This window comes from Phasianus colchicus, chromosome Z (assembly GCF_987193195.1).
Source record: "Phasianus colchicus chromosome Z, bPhaCol1.hap1.1, whole genome shotgun sequence".
Taxonomy (NCBI): domain Eukaryota; kingdom Metazoa; phylum Chordata; class Aves; order Galliformes; family Phasianidae; genus Phasianus; species Phasianus colchicus.
In genome coordinates, this window is record NC_143476.1 from 21918435 (window position 1) to 21939139 (window position 20705).

At 42.7% G+C, this 20705-nt stretch overlaps 1 protein-coding gene across 2 annotated transcripts in view; it reads left to right on the top strand.

Moving 5' to 3' along the window:
* Positions 1–796: 796 nt before the first annotated feature.
* The window catches only part of RNF38 (ring finger protein 38), a 37423-nt gene continuing 17514 nt past the window's right edge, over positions 797–20705 (top strand). The window contains exons 1-6 of one of the 2 annotated variants that reach the window (XM_031609038.2): positions 797–1329; positions 8869–8939; positions 17575–17768; positions 18179–18392; positions 20128–20295; positions 20421–20459. In XM_031609038.2, the coding sequence (XP_031464898.2) occupies positions 891–1329; positions 8869–8939; positions 17575–17768; positions 18179–18392; positions 20128–20295; positions 20421–20459 (1125 nt within the window). In that variant the 5' untranslated portion in view covers positions 797–890. The remainder of the gene's footprint in view (positions 1330–8868; positions 8940–17574; positions 17769–18178; positions 18393–20127; positions 20296–20420; positions 20460–20705) is intronic. The other variant, XM_031609039.2, reaches the window with a different exon arrangement.

Consider the following 20705-nt stretch of genomic DNA (forward strand, 5'->3'; position numbering starts at 1 on the left):
TTTCCTGGATTCAAGGCAGTGTCAGGCAGAGCATCTCACTTTGATTTGAAAAAGGGACTGAAATAGAATTTAACTGGGGGAAAGTTTAAGTTTCTCATTAAATGTCTTAGATTTAGTGTGTATGTTTTACACATAGATATATGTGCATGTATACATATACAAGCATAAGCTGTGTGTGCATCACTTGAAGGGCCTTACTCAATACCCTGTCTTGATACTGGCAATGCTGAAGGGGTGGCTGCTGTGAAGTTTTCTGAATGGCTCTTGTCTCTTGGAGATCTCCCAGCATAATTTCAGGCTATAGTCACTGAGGCAGTAGAAGTTGTGAGTCTGAGTAAACTTGCTTTCACAAATTGCCGTATTAGTCCCACAGTGGGGAGACTGCTTTGAATTGTGGCAAAATTCAGCTTGGATGCTGCATAGGAAGAAGGCAGCTATGAGGCATTAGGCCTCATAGTTGCATCTCCTGAACACCACAGCAAGAAAGTACATTTGGCAAGGTGCTGTGCACAGTGGCTTGAATAACTTTCTCTCTCACTTACTGAGGGGTCTTACTGTGATTATTTCCCCACTAGTACAAACTACAGTTTGTGTATTGTGCTTATGTGGCAAGTTTTTGATAGTGGGAGAAATGTGTTGGTGGCCTCTGTGAGAAAAGCTGAGGAGTTGCCCCACTTCAGATAAGAGCCAGCTCCAAAAAGGACCTGCTGCTGGCCAGAGCTGAGCCAATGAGCGACTAGCATTGCCTCTGAAAGCAGATATAAAAAAGGGGAAAAACTGTTGCAAAACAGCAGCTGGAAGAGAGGAGTGAAACAACCCAGCAGCCGCCAAGGTCAGTGCAGAAGGAGTGGGGGAGCTCCAGCTGCTGAAGCCAAAGTTCTCAACAGTCCATGGACAGGACCACAGAGGAAAAGGCTGTCCCCCAGCAGCCCATGGAGGGTACTGTAGGGGAGCTGGTTGTCCCCCAGCAGCCCACGGAGGGCACCATGGGGGAGCAGGCTGTTCCTCCACAGCCCATGGAGTGGACTGTGGGGGAGCAGGCTGTTCCTATGCAGCCCGTGGAGGGTGCCGTGGGGGTGCAGGCTGTTCCTCCACAGCCCATGGAGGGAATTGTGGGGGTGCAGGCTGTTCCTCCACAGCCCATGGAGGGGACTGTGGGGGAGCACACTGTTCTTCTGCAGCCCATAGAGGAAACTGTGGGGGAGCAGACTGTTCCTCTGCAGTCCATGGAGGGGACTGTGGGAGAGCAGGCTGTTCTGCAGCTCAGGAAGGATGACAGCGGAGCAGATCTCCACACTGCAGCCCATGAAGGAGCCCACAGTGGAGCAGGTGAGTTGGTGGGAATTGCTGCTTATAGGGGAAAGAAGGGGGGGGGGGGCACACTGGAGCAGTCTTCTACTGAAGGTCTGTGCCACAAGTGCTATGTTGGAGCAGTTCTTGAAGAACTGTAGTGTGTGGAGGCACTCAAAGGATCAGGAAGGGTAGCATCTTGTGGCTGTGGGGACCTGATACTGGAGCAGGGGAGTAGTAAGGGTGAAGGATCAGCAGAGACAAAGCATTATGAACCAAATGCAGCCCCCATCCCCTGTGCAGTTGGGTGGCAGAAGGAAGGAGAGGATAGATGGGGGTAGGAGATGTTTTTAGTTTGCTTTTAATTCTACTGCTCTAGTCTGCTATTAGAAATAGGCAATAAATTACATTACTCTCCCTAAGCTGAGTCAGTTTTGCTCATGACAATAATTGATGAGCAATCTCCCAGTCCTTATCTCAACCATGTGCCCTTGTCCGTCATATATTCTGCCCTTTTGAAAGAGGAGGAATGAGAGGGCAGTGTGGTGCAGCTGAGCTAGCCTTTGATGCAAAATTACCACTGTCTGCTTTGTAGTAGAGACAGTATTTCAAGCAGAATTAAAGCCTCCCTTTTAATGGCATTAGGATCTGCTACCCACAAGGTGTTGTGTTGGTCTGATGTACAGGCTAAGCTTTGGGAGTGTGAAGGTAGTTCAACAGAGTTCTATCTGCTCACCACAGTCGAGGCACTGTATATTGGTTCAAATTTTCTTTCTGTCCTCCAGCATCATTTTCTGTTAAACCAGTCACAACTATTCAGTGGTGCTGAGGTTATCTTTGGGACTCAGGCTCAGTTGGCCTTTCTTACACAGGAATGGAATTGGCTCACCTTCCCTCAGGGTTTTTCAGTGTAAGGAGAAGATTTCTTAGAAATGACGTAGTTCAAAAGCTTAACTGAATTATTAAAAACAACCCTTTTAACACAAATACAAAAAAAAAATTAAAAATCTGTAGCTTAACATCATAAATTGCACTGTTGTGAAGCAGAGCCTCTAGCTGATGATCTCTGTGTCAACTTCCTGGCTCTGCTACTTCTGCTAGCCCCATCTGAGGCACTGCATTACCACTGCCATCTTCAGGGCTGCCTGTACATAACATCAACCATATAACAGGTGCAAGGCAGTCAGAACATCTGTAAACTCATGACGGCTAAGAAATCATGTTTTATATCTTTCTATTCTGCTTTAGGTTTTTAACAAATAATTGACCTGAAGTAGGCGCAAAGACTATGTTTGAAAAGAAAAAGGGGGAGGAGGAGGTGGAAAGTAGCAAAAGATAGCATTGCTGTATCCACTACTAACTGTATTTGGTGGTCTGTGGCTCAGTTTACAGAACAGCTGAGTATGATCAAAAAAGTATATTCCAAGATATCTTTCTTCCTTAGTAATGTGTACTTGCTTGAAATGCCATTGTGACAACACAGAGAGCAGTGGGCTGCCAAGGCACCCTACAGGTTTGTATTTACCAGTGGAAGCAGTACTGTTGCAGTTGTGTTGCTGCTGCTGTCATGCATTACAGCTAGAGCAAAGCCAACTTCTAATTTGCCATTGTGTGTGTGATCACAGTTCTTGAAAATTACATCTGTACAAGAATAGCACATGCTGCTTTCCTTGTGTAATGCAAGGTCCATGATTATGGCTGACACACTGGAACAGGTTGCCCAAGGATGCCCAATCCCTGGAGGCAGTCAAGGCCAGGCTGGATGTTATTCTGGGCAGCCTGGTCTGGTGGCTGGCGACCCTGAACATAGCAGGGGGTTTGAAACAAGATGATTATTGTGGTCCTTTTCAACCCAGGCTGTTCTACAATTCTATGATTCTGTGACTGCAGTTAGATATAGGCTAAGATTTCATAACTACAGCATCCTGGCAATTCCTTTTGTTATCCACATGCATAGATGTCGCAAACAGGATTATAGGCATTTGTCATTCCATTGGCAGAATGGAACTGTTCTCATTATCTGCTGCCTACAGTTTTATCTTAGACTAATCAAGACTAATCATATTTTAATTTAACTATGCATCTAAGGCTATGGACAGGAAAACACAAAGGCTTATCTTTTTATTTTTAACACTTTGTGGGTTTTTTTGTGGGTTTTTTGTTGTTGGATTTTTTGTTGTTCATTTTTTTGTTGTTTGGTTGTTTGTTTTTTGTTTGTTTGTTGTTTGTTTTTTGAGTTTGATTTTGAGCTTGAATTGATTCCAAATCTCAATAAAGTACAGCAAAAATACCTGTGCTTTGCAAAGGTCTAAATCAAATGGGAAGTTAGCTTAGCATGTTTTGCACAGTTTAAACCTGGTCTTTCTTAACATCACACCTTGAAACTTAAAATTGATAATAACTTCTTTGTTCTCTCTTCTTACAGCAGTATGCAGAAACCACTGATCTTTTCCTCTCTACGTTTTGGTTTATCAGTTCTTTCTCTCTTTAGTGCATTATTTCCTAAACTTTCTTGATGTCTTTCAGATGACTTGGCTTCTCAAAATGTATGTTCTTGGTTTCAGTACATCAAGATCTCCAGCAAAAACAAAAGGTATTATGTATATTGAGAAGGTTTAATGGTGCTGCAGGTGTTAGGTGTAGTTATTTGTAGTTTTACTGTACCACAGTAGAGGAGTAAACTGTTCTGTGTTGTTGCACAGAGTTAGCCTCTGCTGGAAGGTATGTGGAAGGCTGTTGTAGCATGCTGTCTTTTTCTTTCTAACTGTGTTGCTGGTATTTGTTTCTTGAACAGCAGTGGTAAATGAATGCAGAATCTGAATGCATCCTTAGGAAGTTTGCTGATGGCGCGAATCTGAGTGGTGCTGCTGACTCTTTGGAGGGACGAGAGGTCTTGCAGGGAGATGTCGATACCTTGGAGCACTGGACAATCAGGAGTGGCATGAAGTTCAGCAAAGGAAAGTGTTGCATTCTGCATGTGGGACAGAACAGTGCTGAACACAGGCACAGATTGGGATGAGTGGCTTGAGAGCAGCTGGAGAGGGCACGTAGGAGTGCTGGTGACAGCAGCTCAGCACAAGCCAGAGCTGTATCTGGGCAGCCAAGGAGCAAACCATATGTTGGGGTACATCAAACACAGCACAGCTGGCTGGTCAAAAGAGGTGATTCTCCTGCTGTTTCGCATTGACGCAGCCTCATGTTGAATATTATGTGCAGTTTTGGCCTCAACAATATAAAAAACTATCTAGGTCCTTGAAAACATGCAGAGGCAGGCAGTAAAGCTGGTGAAAGGGCAGAGGGAATCTTGTGAGGAATGCTGGGGTCATTGGGCTGCCAGGGTCTGGAGAAGAGGAGGTCAAGGGCTGACCTCGCTGCTTCCTGCAGCTCAATGCGAAGGGGGTGCTGGGCTCTGCTGCTGGGAGCTGATGGCAGAATGGAAATGGCACAGAGCAGTGCCAGGCTCAGATGGGATTTTAGGAAACGTTTACTGTGTGGGTGGTCAAACACTGAAATAGGCTTCCTAGAGAAGTGGTTGAAGCTCCATGGCTGTCAGTATTCAAGAAGTGTTTGGATAATTATCTCATTAATACACTTCAGCTTTTGGTTAGCCCTGAAGTAGTCAAGCAGTTGGATTCAGTGTTCTCTGTTAGGTCCCTTCCAACTGAATTATACGACTTCTAAATAAGTTGCTGGGGAGCTTCTGGTGTTTTGTTGCTATTGTTTGATTGATTTGATTTCAAGAATATTGCACTTGAATCTCTTAATTTGCAAGTTCCAAAGTGATTTGCAGAAATAGGGGATATAAAATGATCAAAGCATGTATTTTTGTTTTTAAAATAAAATCCGTGTGTATATACTGGAATTTTACATAAAATATATTTTTAATATTTTAATCTGCCAGCCTGCCTGTTTTCCAGTGTTGCTGAGCCTTCTTTTAGAAACACTTCTTAATCACATTGCTAATTGTTTGTGCTTGCATACCTAATTACATAACTTCAGTCTTGTGTTAACTTAAGCGTTACCACCTTGTCATTTTGCTGTTCCTCATCCCCAAAGATTTTTTTTAACTGAGATATTTTAACATGGACTTTACTTTGGTTGGAGAATATTCTGTCAAAGATCATGCATATTTCTGCAGGGCTTTTTGTTTGTTTGTTTGTTTGTTTTCTGTTTTGCTTTGTTTTGTTTTGAGTAATAAGTTACAAAGATTTGGAAACAGTTTTGCCCACAAGTTGCATTTTCTGTAATTCTGTCTTTGGTAATTATGGAAGTTACTTGAAAACACTCTTCTTAGCTTTTTCAACCGTTCCTGTTGCCTGGTGCTTACTGGTGTCAGAAATTACCTTCCTAGCTGCTGGTTGCAATGTTAAAACTGAATAGGGGGTTGTGGAAAACCATAATAAACACAATGTATGCTTAAGGGGTTTGGTTTTCCTGATACTGAATTTGAACTTTTTTCAGTAAGTAGGATCAGTGCTTAATGTCAGTTTTCCCTTTGAGAACATGAAGTGATGGACTCCAAAAGCCAGTCCTGGGTTGGTAGAGGGGGTAAGAATCAGTAGTTGTGACAGGCTGGCTGCAGGAGCATTGCTTCACTTGGTCCCAGAGGAATGTGCTGCTGCTGCTGTCCTGTCTGCTGTGGAACAGTTTTTAACACAGTAATGCCAAAACTGTTATTCAGATTTCTATATTATTTGCTGTATTTTTAATAACACTTGAGTTTTCAGCATCTGAAAGTACATCTAAATGCAAAAAATTCAGTGATAGGTTTTCTTAATGAGACTCTTCTTTTTCATTCTAACCTGCTAGACCAAAATAACACCTATGGAAAGCATGAATCTATATTCAGTTCAAAGCCTGCCTGGGAGCACAAATGCAGTTTGCAGTGGGCTGTGACTGCTGAGTCAGGCTTTTAGTTTGGTACTAAGAGATGCCAAAAATTAGACTGCAGCGTCTGGTGCCATTTTTGTTATCCCAAGCCAAATAAATTAATGGCCTTTTAATTTATGTTTAATGATCTTTTATTATAACAATGCATTATTTATACTATATAATTAATTAGTAATTTAAATTGAAACTTTCGAGGGTTTTTTTATTTGTTTGTTTGTTTGTTTTCCAGGAGGATATGGTATATTCATGCAGCGTTCTGGTACTTTTTTAAAAATTATTTTTATTTTATTTTGTCTTTTCTTTTTTTCCTTTGGGAGCAGAACTGTGGAATTAATAAGGATATGAATGACATCTCCTATTTTGAAGCAGTATTCTGTACTGGAAATGCCAGGGAAGCTTGGTGATGGGGAGAGTCTGGTGCTGTCGAGAATATACAGTTACCACAACTTGTAACTGTATTGAGACAGAGGAAATAACCAAACAATATGCTTACAAGAACTATGTCCATTTGCAGCACTAGTAGTTAAAAGTGTGTGCTTTTAGCTAACTTCAGAGATAACAAGATTCTACAAAACCACAGCAAAATATTTATCAATTGAAGGTTCTAGATCTAATTTGTGAAGGAGGAAGGAAGCTGTAGGTATGCGTTCAGTATAACAGTGTGGATCTCCATGTTCTGCTTTGAAAATGAAACCAAATTTACTGCCTTCTGGATTGGAGACCCAAACAGAGACAAAGGCCATGTAGCCTTTGGGATCTTCCAAGAGTGCCTCTTTTAAGAAATTCATGTAGCTTATGAATTGTAATGTGTGAACACTCAACTTCTGTAAGATACCGTTATACACTCTTACAGATTAGAAGCTGTTAACAGTTGTCTGGTTTGAAAGAAATGCAGATATGGAAACAAGGTAGTCGTAGATGCATCACATGCTGTAACAGTGTTTTTCGGGGGGGGAGGGAAGAAAAAAAAAAGGAAGTTGAGTGCGTTATTCTTTTGAATAAAATTGAGGTAGATTTGAGTTCCCTTGTGCATTACATTTGGTTCAGTTGGAGACTTTTTACTTTAGTAAAGTAGCATCTAAGTGAATGAGAAAGCTTCTAAGTGAGTTGTCTCATTGTGTCTGCCCAGCAAGCATGTACAACCTAAAAGGTTTGATAGAAAACCTTAACACCATTTGCTGTTTTATGAAACTTGTAACCTTCAGGACAGTATTTACATGTAGCCATGACATGAATTGTTTCCCAATAACTGTAAAAAGCTGACTAGTCTGCAAGTGGGGTGATTCAAGCCTAAAACGATGTGAATTGGCTTGAGGTCACGATGAGTAACATCCAGAGGCTACGTGCTGCATAGGCCACAGTGTGCTCTCGCTGGCTGGTGGGATGCTGCCTGTGTAGCATTTCCTCAAGCACGTCTATTCTGGCTGCTGTGGAGCAGAAAGAAACTAATTTTCCTGCTTTTCCCATTTCATAGATCCTACTTTAGAAGTTGGGGAAAAAAAAAAAAAAAAGAAAAGAAAAAAAAACAGTGTAGTTTTAACACTGAGGCAGTGAGGACGATAAGGAATGAATGATTCTGTTCCCTCCCCAATTACAAAGTGATTTTGGAGGCTTTCTCTGACTGGTCATGCCTATTGGCAGGCTGCCTGATACCATAAATAAGCATCTTCTTTGATCAGTGCTGTTCATCCCATAAGCTGCAAAGATTTATGAAAAAAATGATGCATGGAATTCCTTATCTATCTTACAGAACTGGATTAGTCATATTTCAGAACTGTAACAGAAGGCCACCAAGAAACCCATGGAGAAAATTTCTACATATTTATTCTGTGAGGAATATAATGAAATAGTGTATCTGTTGGTTGTTTTTTTTTTGTTTGTTTGTTTGTTTGTTTGTTTGTTTTCTCCATGCATTTTATTTTATTTCTGTTTTGTTTCACCCAGTATGTGCAGGAAGAGAAAGTACAAAATCAAGAGTAGTGGTTACCCCAATCCTCTGCTTTCTGAGCAGGGAAAAGCACATACTTGAGAATCTGTGTTGATACAATTCAGCTTCAGGTTGTTTCTCTGCTTGAATAGAAGTCTCAGGACTGGGAAGAGTCTTTGCAGAAGAGTGCTGTACCGTGCAGAGAATGTGGCATAATGAAACTGATGAAAAACCTTAAACAGGCAGAAATTCCACTTCAGATAAAATGGATAAGAGCAATGCTTTTCTGCTTTAATGTTGGATTTTTCAATCCTCTTTTATTTTTAGTAGAGAGAAAGTGCTGTTTTGTGGCTAACCAGGGTGATGAACATTTTCTACAGTAAAGGATACAGGGCAAGACTACAGAAGCTTTACATGGAGCTGTGTACCTTCTCTCTGTGTGTGGTTATGGTACTATACTGCATATGTTTGCTTTGGATTGATGAACTAGCTCAAATTTTGTTCTGTTTAAATTTATGGAAAAAAATCTCTGTGAAGTTATTGCTGGCACACTGTGCAAAATGCATCTCTGATGCTTATTCCAGCATCAGCATTAAGTGCATGACTTGTCAGACTTAGCTGTTTGGCAACTAAACCTCTCTTCTGCGTGAAGGGAAAAGTAAAAAATAATAATAATTTAAAAAATCTGGCTGGTAGATTTGTCCTTATTTTTAGCATTGGGTTATTGTTTTAACAAGTTTTTTACCCACCTTCTTTTGCAGGTAGCATTGCTACTTCCTTTCAGTGCCAGTCAATCCATCAAGATCACATTTGCAACGATGATGGCGACAAGGTGAGGCGTACATAAATCCCTCCTTCAAAAGATCCACGCTTGTCTTATGTATGTATTGCTTTTACTATATAAAGTCCTCGCTATGCAAGCATAGCGCTCATTCTTAAGAACTGCTTTGAATTGTCGTGTTAAAAATACGCTTGATTCGGGACGATCTTTTTAGTAAGTGAACAGACGGTACTCTTCTTTTTGCTTGGTATTCCGAGCACCGCTGCCATATGACGCTGCTCACTGATGAAGCAGTGCTGCTGCTAACTGCGAGGTGAGGCAGGATGTTACTGCAGCTGCTCTCGCTTCCTCGCTTTGAGAAGTTGGTGGACTTTTTGCAAGGTGGTTTGAGAAGTCGGTGGACTTTTTGCAAGGCTTTTGCTTTCCCGCTCTTTGCAAGGCGGCTGCCTTGATACTAAGCTGATTTTTTGGCGTTAAGCGCCTGGAGCAGGGCACGCGTTTGTCCACTTTTAAACGACGGTCTTTAGAAATCGGAATTCGGTCTGGATGTCAGAGCCTTCGTAAGAGCGAAAGCCCCTTGCGTTGCGAAATCAGAGCAAGGCTAACTCCGCAGCACCGCGGCTGACCGGGCAGGAGGCGCGGCTCGCGGGGCCGAGGGCTCGCGCCCGCCGTCCCGAGACCCGTCCCGCCCCAGCGCCGGGCCGCCCGCGGAGAAGGCTGGGAACGCGGCGGGCTGCAGACCAGGGCCGCAAGCCCCGCCCCCGGCCCTCGGCGCCTGCTTCCGGCCGCGGCGGCGACGCGCTCGGGCCGGGCCGCCAGCCGCCGCCGGGCGCAAACAAAGGGCGTCGCGCGCCGCCGGGGGCGAGGCGGGGCCGGTTCCTCTCGGCCCGCCCTCGCCGGAGCGTGACGTCACCGGCGCCCGGAGGCGGCGCGGGGCCGCAGGGCCCGCAGGGGCGGAAGATGGCGGGCGGCGGCGGCGGCAGCGGGCCGCGGAGGGCGGCGGGCCGGGCGCAGGAGGGTCGCGGGCCGCAGCCGGAGCTCGCCCTGTGATGGGCGGAGGGCGCCGGGCCGCCATTCCCGGAAGCGACCGTGCGGGGAGGCGGCGCAGGCGCGGGCCCGGGCCGGGCGGCGGCGGCGGCGGCGGGACCTGCGGCCGACACGACAGGAGGCGGCGGCGGAGCCTCGCCGGGCACCGCGGGGCGTGCCGAGGAGGCGGGGGCGCGGCCCCGCGGGGCCCCGCGGCCGCAGGTACCGGCGGGAGGGGCGGTTGGCCGCGCTCGGGTCGTGGGCCGTGCCGGTGCGCCGGGCTCGGCGGGTGAGGGCCGGTTGGCCGCGGCCGCGCTTGGGTCGGGTCGGGGCGAAGCGACGGCGGCTCCTGTGTGCCTGCGGGACGCTGCGCTGTCACGAGCCGAGAAGGGGCGGCTGTCCGGGAAGAGACCGCCGCTCAGGTGTGTGGCGTGGGGCTCTGCCTTCGGGATCTTCAGTGCCTGCCGAGTCCTGTTTCCCGTTTGCGGACCGGGAAGGTGTTTGTCGCTTCCTTAAGAAGTGTGTTCTGAAACCAGTTGTGCGCTGAGGTATTTTCTGGAGGCATCGGCTTTCAACTGTGAGTCTTTGTAGTCACGTAGTTACTACTTACGCAGACGTTCATTGATGTGAAGCCACATGAAAGTGGCTGTGGGGGCAGACACTCTTCTCGGTGTGTTGTTTGACCATTTGGTGAGGCACCCACAGTGCTAAGACAGTCGTGGTCACCAGGAACCCACTTTGTCCTGGCATTACTGCCTGACTCGCAGCACTGCTTACATGCTTGTTCCTAATCACCCATCTGCTAGAGCAACAGCTCTGCTTCCAGTTGCTAAATACATGGCATTTACCCTCATCTGAGGGACTTTGCTGTTTGCTGGCCTAGCAGATCCCATTGTTTCTTGAAATATATACACCTTTTCTTTTTTCTCTCTCTTGAGCAAGGTGTTGTAGCTGGGGCATTGGAGACTTGGTGTCCTGAAAAAGAAGAGGAAGCTCCATTTGGCTGGGCAGTTAGAGAGGACAGCGCGCAGTCAGAGAATTGAGTGTGAGACAGCAGTGTGGATGAGGTGCTATGCTCACCTTAATGAGAAGTTGGTGATGTTATCTTCCACAATCACCAAACCTATGGAAAAGAAAATATGCATGCATAGTGTTACATGTGAAGGTTTCCCTAAGCTTGTTACCAGCAAACAGAACATGCGAAGAACAGGAATTGCAAGAAAAGTAGTGTGTGTATTGGAGGGGTTCGTAAGTTAGGGATCTCAAGATTTTCTTACTTGAATCTTAGCAAAAGCCTATCTACATATATCTTTTTCAACATGATTTACTCTGACTATAGGAGATAATGTGATTTAAAGTGACATTGTTTCCAAAGTCAAATTACCCTTTTGCTCTTCAAAGGAAGTCTAAGAAATTATTTCAGTACTCAAGAATAGCACGATTTTTGCAGTTATGAAGACATATGAGTTCTTCAGGACTACTACTAAAAAGCGAGTTGAAACTTAAACTATAGTCTCATTGATTTTCAGAACAACCTGATGTGTTTGTGCTTGGTAACAGTGTGGGCTAAACTGCTCATGAACTGGATGGGAAATTGTACGGAGCATGTTTTAGATTCCTAAAGGTTTTGTCATTTAATCTCTCTGAAGAGGTCTTCCTCTTTCCCAGAAGAAATCTGAAGGGTAGGAATAAGAATATAGATGGAGTATGAAATTCATTTCTTCCTGTTTCAAGTTGAGAATTGCATTGACTGTTGAGGCACTGATACTTGAAACATCCGGTGAGGTGGAGGCTTGACTTGGAATTGATCTTCTTTTACTGAGCTCTTGTGAAAGATCATGAAAACTTCCTTTGCTTTTTGGTGCCCTCTACTGATTTCCATTTGTCAAAATGCCTATAGCCAAGTCTTTTTTCTTCAACAGCAATAAAATTCTAACAGCAGCTTTTTAAAAACAGTGTGAGAGAAGAAGGAAATCTCTGTTGCACCTTAATGATGCCTTTTGCTGATTGCTGTCCAACGAGTTTGCCTGGATTGCATTGGAACTATTCCTCACTTGTTAGAAAAATAGTTACACAGAACTGCCTCACCAAAGTTCTTCTGTTGGCTTTCCATCTGTAAAAGGGCTGGTGATGCTCACCTTCCCTTCTCAGGAAAATAAGAGGCTTTTCAGCATTTCTGTCCTAGGAGCTTTTTACCTCCTAGATCATTTGCAGTAGCACTGTCTTTTGCTTTATCACAACAACTTTGTAATTGAAAATAAATTAAAAAAAAAGAAAACCAACACAACTGTGCTTCACGTAGCACTGTGACAATTACTGTATTTTGTTTGCTGATTGTCTAATGAACCCTTTCATCTTGAGAGTCTTACTGTTTTATTCCTGTTCCTGAAATCTTCTGACATCTCTGGCGTAGGCAAACTTGACAGTAGCACAAACTCAGCTGTCTCCTCCCTCCATAGCCTCCTACTGTTAGCCTTCTGTCTGTCACCTCAGCTCTGTTCATTTTTGTAGGACTGTCCAGTTTTTTCTTTCATGTTGTGATAAGTATGAGCTGGGGTGAGAGCATTCATAGTGCACCTTCTGATATTGTTGAGCAGATGCTCTACCTGGCAGTCTTCATCAATGCTTTAGGAAATGGTCTTTCCAGAACAATGAAGAAAGATTGAGGTTTTCTTCCTAACTCAAGTTATTTCCTTTCAGTCCTGCTAAAAACTCTTCTGTTTCTAGGATTTGAAATACAAAATATTTCTTGCCTAAACCCAGAGAAAGAAGGCAAAAAGGAGTTTTCTTCTGAGCTTGTTTTTTTTCTTTTTCCTCTGCCTTTTGCCATAACCATAGAAATGGCTATTGTCATGCGTAGTTTCTTGGTCACTACTGAAATTTTCATTTCAAATTCTAGTTACATAATAACTTTCTCAACTTTTGACAGTCCTTTCTGAAGAGCAGAGCTGAGTTATGTACCATTTTAAAAAATCTGAGGTGTGCCAAGGTTAAGTGGTAAATCATACACATGCTCACAAGGATACTTCTGTAGAGTAACTTTTGGACCTCTACTCTGAAGTATTTGATTTACTTTTTCCTGCTTTCACAGGAGAACACTACTGAAAGCCTAGTGCATAACATTCAGTGAAGATCATTTACCACTTTACTTTATGCCACCTCAGAATCACAGAATGATGGAGGTTGGAAGGTGCCTTGCCTATGGAGGCTGTCTGGGCCAACCCCTTCAGAGCTACCCAGAGCGGGATGCTCAGGATCGTATCCAGGTGGACTGAATATCTCCAAGCAAGGGACTCCACAGCCGCTCTGGGTAACGTGTGCCAGTGCTCTGTCACCTGCACAGCAAAGGAGGACTTCCAGGTGTTCAGAGGAAACTTCCAGTGTGCTAGTTTATGTCCCTTGCTTTTTGTCCTGGCACTGGACACCACTGAAAAGAGCCTGACCCTGTCTTCTTTGCATTCTACCCTCATATGTTTGTACGTGTTGATGAGAGCTCCCTGAGCCTTCTCCTCTAGGCTGAACAGTCCTAGCTCTCTCAGCCTCTCCTTGTAGGAGGGATGCTCCTGTCCCTTCATCATCTAAGTGATGTTTCAGTGGACTCTCTGTTTTGTACTGGGGAGCTCAGAACTGGAAACAGGGTAACACGTACTCTCTTAAGACTTCTGAACCATAAGAGCTGCCCAGCTGGGCTTTCTTTCAGCCACCTGACTTGTTTGAGCCAGCTCTCAGGTTTGGGAAAGTCTGTACTTCTTTTCCAACTTTTCATTAGGCCAAATTCACATTACTGTAAACGTTCCTTTATCAGGAAATTGTTTTGTATGTATTCTGATAGCCACGCATTCAAGTTGTCTGTAGGTCACGAACCTAAAACTGAATGTGGGCTAGAAAAAAAATTGTGACATTTAAAATAATTACTGGTAGGGAAACTTGTCACTGGAGCCTAAGTAGGACTTAAAAGTCTTCTTGTGATGCATCGTTTGGAACAGTTGTCTTGGATGTTTGGGGAGCTAGGGTTTTAATTTCATGTCTGGAAGATGCCAAGTGTGGACATCACTATTCAAATGTTTATTTTGTCAATGCATGCCCACTTCACATCCACTTCACTGCTGTGTTCCCAATCAGCAAACATAATTTTTTTTTTAGTTCCTTCCTGTGGTGTTATGGTGCCTGACCCAGGTATTGTATTATTCATGAGAACAGGTAAGATGTTGATATGGAAGGTGGTGGGTTGAAGCAGAAGTTCTACATCCTGCTTAACACTGCAGAGGCTGAGCAAAAAGTGTTTTGTCATCTAGCTGTTCTGGCACACAGTTTTCAGCCACCCCTTCCACCTCTCCCTCCTAAAAAAAAAAAAAAAAAAAAAAAAAAAAACCCAAAAAAACCAACTCTGCTAACCAGCACAACCAGGCCACAAAAATTCATTGGGCAAACTTGGTTACGCTGACTCAAGATGCTTATTGATTTTGTGTTTGTTCTGCCGACTAATATTTCTCTAGAGAGCTTTTGCCTCTAAAAGTGCATCATCTCAGTATGACTCTGCTGGCAAATCTGTACGTAGACAGATCTGTTGTGATGCAGCCCTGTGTCCAACTGGATTTTTTACTTTGTCTTGGAAAAAGAACAGCAATTAGGCTTGGAAGTAATCTTATCTACTTGTAATCCTTTTTGTTTTGTTTTGTTTTGTTTTTGCAATTTGTAGAACATTATTCTTAAATTTATCGCATATACTTGTTTTTTTGTAGTACTTCCTTGCTAGAATTATTAAGGTCTAGAATATTGAGGGTATTTAGAGGAAATCTCAGTCTTTACGTATAAAGCCCACGAGCTTTTTGTTTGTTGCCTTAAAAGTTGATACGATCACTTTTTTCTCCCATTATTTTTTCACACACTTTTAATTTCAGATATTCTTGTTTAGGGCAAAGGGTGAGGAGGTGTTGGTTTGTCACTTTTTCATCAATAGTCTTTATCTCATTCTTCCTCAGCTGTAGTGCCTGACATCCGTGTGATTCCTCTGTGTACAATTAATGGAAGTTTGGTTTAAGTATGTGGAGGGAGAGAGTGTATTCTCCTGTGAGTGCATCTGGTCAAGGAGCATTTCAGTGTCAAGAGGGAATACTAAGAAAAGTGGAAATCTGTAAGAGGGCACTCTCCAGGATGCCAAACGTGGCCAATGAATGGGAAGGGAGATGGTAACCAAACTAAAGCTGGTCAATCAGTAATAGGGAAAAGTATGTGGGAATGCTTATTGCAGTGAGATTATGTGATCAAGTACTTTATCAAATGGAATGATAAGGAAGAGCAAGAAGCAACAAATGAAACTGTATACAGAGATTAAATCTGCAGCCAAACTTAAATAAGAGGGACTAGATAGGGTCTAAAACCAGCCCTGGTCAAACACACTGACTATGAAGAAACTGCAGGCAAATAAGGACTTTGCAGCTGATAGGGATGCAAACCCGAAGCCCAGGCTGGAGGGCCTGTGGAGCTGTACGCTGGGAAGGGAAATGGGGGTGAGCAGAGAGTGGATGGGCAGAAGAAGGGTACAAAGGAGTCAGTTGTGTGCATCCACAGTGGGTCAGTTTGTCTGTCTGTATGAGCCCTGCATGTGGGCACTGCAGCCTGTCCTGTCTTCTCATTACATCCTTTCTTAATGAGCCCTCTGCGTGAGCTCACCCTTATCTCATGTGTGTGCATGTGTGCATGTGTTGCATGGACTGAATGCACATGGAGCCCAGCAGTCCTGTGTGGCTAGTGTCCAGAGTCCTGGTGTTTCTGCACCAGCCCCAGGGGTGACCTCTGGCCCTGGGGCATACCCAGTTCTGCCATGAAGCCAGGAAGGTGAGTGGCCAAATAGTTTGTTGTGCATCACCTTCCCTGTGTGTGCATGGTATGAGTTTTTTTTTTGCCTTGGTAATTGTTCTGATTTAAATAACTTCATTTTGCTGCCCAGGTATCTATTTTAAATATATTTAAAAAGAGAAATTCTTGAGTTACAACTTTTTGAGTATATGGAATTCCAGTTACAAAAATGCATAAAATTGTTTAGAAAAGAATCTGTAGGCAAATATATTTTGCGAGACATTGTCCAAATTAAAACTGATCACTTAGAGATCACTTATTTGCAAACAGATTTTATGTATATATTTTAAGGTATAGTACTATTGCTTAGCCTCTGCAATAGTGAAGGCATCTTAGAAGCATACACAGGAAGTTGTGAATGTTTGTTCTTTCTATGAACATTAGTCTCATCTACCAGAGGCATCTGAAAGATTCAGAAGACAAGAAGTTTGATTTCTATTTTGGTGTTTGAAATCAGAAGTTTTGGTGTAGATTTTTAGACAGACTTGCAACTTGAAGATAGAAATATGAGAAGTTTCTATAAAACACTGTTTGGAAATGCAAGTGAGAGGAGCAGCCAATTCTGTTTTTCTGTTTAAGGACCAGGATTACCTCCTCCTTTTATTTACACAAATGAAAAACGTAGTTTAAGATGCTTTGCATCTTTGGGGAAAGAATTGTACTTTATTGGCCATAATTATCTCATATTAGTTCATTTCCTACAGTCCATATTGCTTGTCTTCTCATATACTTAGAAGTCCCACATTGCTATTTATGTAGTCCTCAGATTTGATATTAATGTAGTTGCCTGGAATACCCCTTTTTTTTTTTTTTTTTTTTTGAGACTGCAGTTGCAGTGTTTTATCTGTGATGCTTGAGGTCGAAGGTAGAATGCAGCATGGCAGTTCTTGAGTTGCTTTTATTTTTCATATGTTCACACAGTGGGTTCTGGAGTGGAACACTTTTGGTCATTTGTTAATAGCATGGCAGATCATAATTCTGATGGAAGAGTGGGTTGAAGCTCAGGAAGAGACTTTTATTGCCTATGCTACTGGATTCTGGGACATCTGTGGGATTTTTTGACAAGAATGGCACTCTATTTAAATAGAGTCGATAGCATGGTTGCACAGTGGAAAAGAGATGTAGTTGTATTCAGAAGCAGCTGAGAGAACATTACTTGAAAGTGAATGGCTTTCATATCACTAACATTGAAAACTAGGTGTTATGTAGTTCTGGATGAGTTTTATTGAAGGACATAGACAGGTTGGTGATTTTTTTTTTTAGGGTTTTTTTTTAAGATCATGTGTCAGTACTCCCCAATGAAAATTTATACTAATAAGTAGAAAAATGTGCGCCTGTGTGCTAAGCTAGCAGAATTAAAATGGGCTGCAGGACAAAGCAAATATCTGATTAACCATGACAGTATGGCCTTCAGAAGAAAAGGGAGGCAACGCAGCACAAGCATGAAGGCTGTGCTTATATGTTTTCATGCTTCTGTAACCCATAAATGTAGGATCAGGGTGTACCTTATATTCCTCATATTATTCTCTTTCCTGATAATTTGGATTTGATAGACATTAGAATATTTGATGTATTCATGTTTCTGAAATATAATTTGGTTATTCTTCAGGAATTAGGGAGCTATCACAAATTTGTGTTAGAAGAGTAATAAATAGATGACTACTTGCAGTTGATTAACTTGAAGGTGTTTCAGTGCTGTCTGCAGTAAATGCTTCCTTCTAATGCTAGCTGCAAAGTAATCTTGAAACACAGTTGTAATTCGCTCATCTGGAGATGCTTTGTTTGTTTCTCACTGGCACAGAGCGAAGACGGTCCCAGCCCCAAGCGACAGCGCCTTTCCCATTCAGTCTTTGACTATACGGCGGCATCACCAGCCTCGTCACCGCCAATGCGACCATGGGATATGACATCAAATAGGCAGCCTTCTTTGTCTCGGCCCAACCAACACCACTTCTCAGGGGAACGATGCAACACACCTGCACGAAACAGAAGGAGGTAAACAGGCTGTATAGACAGATAAACGCTTTTGATTCTTCATTTCATCTCAAGAGAAGTGTTTACACTAGATGCTGTACTTAATATAATCAGTATCTCTGACTAGATCACATGGTAAATATTTTGATGTTTCCTTTGAGCTATGAATTGTTCTGAGCTGTAGTTGTATGCTACTGGCTCATGTTGAGAATTTTGTCCACCAATATCCAGCAACACCTGAGCATTCTCTGCAGACCTGCTCTCAGTCTGCTCATCATCCAGACTCTGTTCATGTTTTGGATTGCCCCAAGCTTGGGCCTGCTGTGCATTTAAAAAAAAAAAATCTTGAAACTTCATTTTCATTTGGTTTTGGTTACTGAGAAGGGCTTGTGGCATTTATATAATCTCTAATCTTTTTAATGTGTTTCCAGTCCTCCCGTTCGACGTCAGAGAACTAGGAGAGATCGTCTGTCTCGACATAATTCCATTAATCTGGATGAAAACTATCACCATCTCTCCTATGGACAGCAGCAAGCAATAGAAGAGCCCCGAGCTTTTCGCCCACCGAATGTATCTCCTCGTATGTTACGCCCAGCTGTTCACCCACCACAGCAGAATGCAGTGATGGTTGACATTCATGACCAGGTAAGAGGATTGGAGCACAAACTGGGGGATGTTGAAGATGTTGGGTTTTTTTTCCCCCCTAAATGTTCAAGATACCTCTCATTTCCAGATTAGTTGGCAGTGGAAGTCACACAGCACTAAATACTTTTTTACGGAGGGAGCTGTTTTTGGTTTATGAAGCACTAGGGTAGGCAGTGGGGGGAAAAATGTCCGGTCCTACTAAAGAAGATTGGAAGTTAACAACTTTTCTATGCACATATTTCCATAGTGCTGTATGCTTCTGGCCCAGGTATTTCAAATACAGTTCTTTTGCTTCTGAGGTTAATTTAACTTCTTTAAGATGCAATACTTTCACATGAAGTACCTCTTCTTAGCATTGGTATCTACAAATTATTGAAATATATTGTTCAGAAGTAGAATTCATAATGTCAGTAATTGGTTGCTTACAAAACAGCAGAAATCATGATAGTGTTGTTGCATAACCAGATAAGCCATCCAAACCTAATCAACTCCTCCTTAAAGCATATGGGGAAAAAAAAAAAAGAGAAACAGAGATCTGCAGTTGGTCCAGAAAGCAAATAATTTCTGAGCAGGAGACAGGAATAGACACAGAATTTATAACTGAAGACCTGTAAAAGAAGTTGTTGTCTTCTGTTGTTCAAATCAGTAGATGTGCTTTGGGTTCTACGTAATCCTGAACTGCTTGTCTGGATGCACACTTCTCCAACTGCACGTACATAAAATGCAACTTTTAACAATCCTGCTTAAAAACATACTTGCATTCCATGCAGCAGCATACAGCTGATGAATTGTATTATGTATGCAGAGCCACAGAGGCCAAGTGCAGGGGTGGAAGCTAACCACCGTGCTAGCCATCTCACCATCTTACATTCTGGTGAACAACTTTACTGCTGCAGTATCTTAAAAAATCAAAACATGCTCTTGCTTTGTGTTGCAAGATTACATCATGACAAGTCTGGATAAGCAGTTGTTCCATTTGACTGCCTGTACCTTCCAAGCAACATCTGTGATCAGACTCACTGAGGTCCTCCATGGTGATATTTTATACTTCAGAGACAGAACCATTTTAAGAGGTTATTTTTTATTCTTATTTTGAGCATTTCCAAATTACAGCCAGCATTACACTGTTTGCCTAACTTTTCTACCAGAACTAGAACCATGTTAGCCTCTCTCCCGAGAGGGGTTTCTGTCTACCATGATGCACAGGTGTAGCCTTTAAGTTCCATTCAGTGATCAATGTTCCTGTTTTGACCTCTGTCACTGACTATACAATACCTGCTCAGTAAATCAGCAGTCTTCAGTTTAGTTATTCTCACCTCTTAATGAGCTGTTTGGATGGTTTCCACTTTAGCAGAACAAGAATGAAGATTGAGCTTCCCTGATTTACTGTTTGTAAATCCATGCTTCCTGACAATAAGGCTTTTCAATTTTACCAGAGAATGAATCCTTATTCAGTATTTAAAAAAAAAACAACAGACTTCAAAGTTATATCCTTTTAAACTGAGAGATCCCTCTTTGCCCTGCCCAGGAAATACTCATCAGTAAGTAGTAAGTAGTACAGCAGGAAGAATACGTGAAAGAACAAGAATTATAGGCATGTGCCTCTTTTTTAAGCATTGGTTATGAATGCTTTTTCCAATATATAGGTAAAAGCTTGTTGATCTATTCAGCATGCTGTACAATGCTGTTAAGAGTTGACAGTAAGTTCTTACTACTAATTTTCCTTTTGCTGCAGATCCATCAGGGTACAGTTCCTGTCTCCTACACAGTGACAACAATGGCTCCACATGGGATACCACTTTGCACAGGCCAGCACATCCCAGCTTGCAGCACCCAGCAGGTCCCGGGGTGTTCAGTGGTTTTCAGTGGGCAGCACCTTCCAGTTTGCAGTGTGCCTCCTCCAGTAAGTGAGCTTCTATAGTTAATCCAGCTTCAATTTTAGACAGAGGAATGGCAGGTACCATGAAGCTTCACTTTTATGTGCTTTAATTGCACTGAAAAATACCCTTCTTTTTTTCTTCCCCTGAGGTGAATTGCAGTGGCATGTTAATATGGACCTTAGAACTGGTGAGCATATGTATGTTGCTTATCTAATATCTTTATAGTGTATGACTGTTTATAGTGTGAAATCCTGATGGCTTTTAATTCAAACTGCAGTCTGGTTTATGATTTAATGTCACCACATGGGCTTTTTGCTTACTTTCTTTTATTTAGAAGAATGATTCTATGGTTTTTACTACTCAGCTTACCAACAAAATATTACAGATAGCTTGTTTATGGATTGGTTATACACAAAGAAGGTCTGATAGTCTG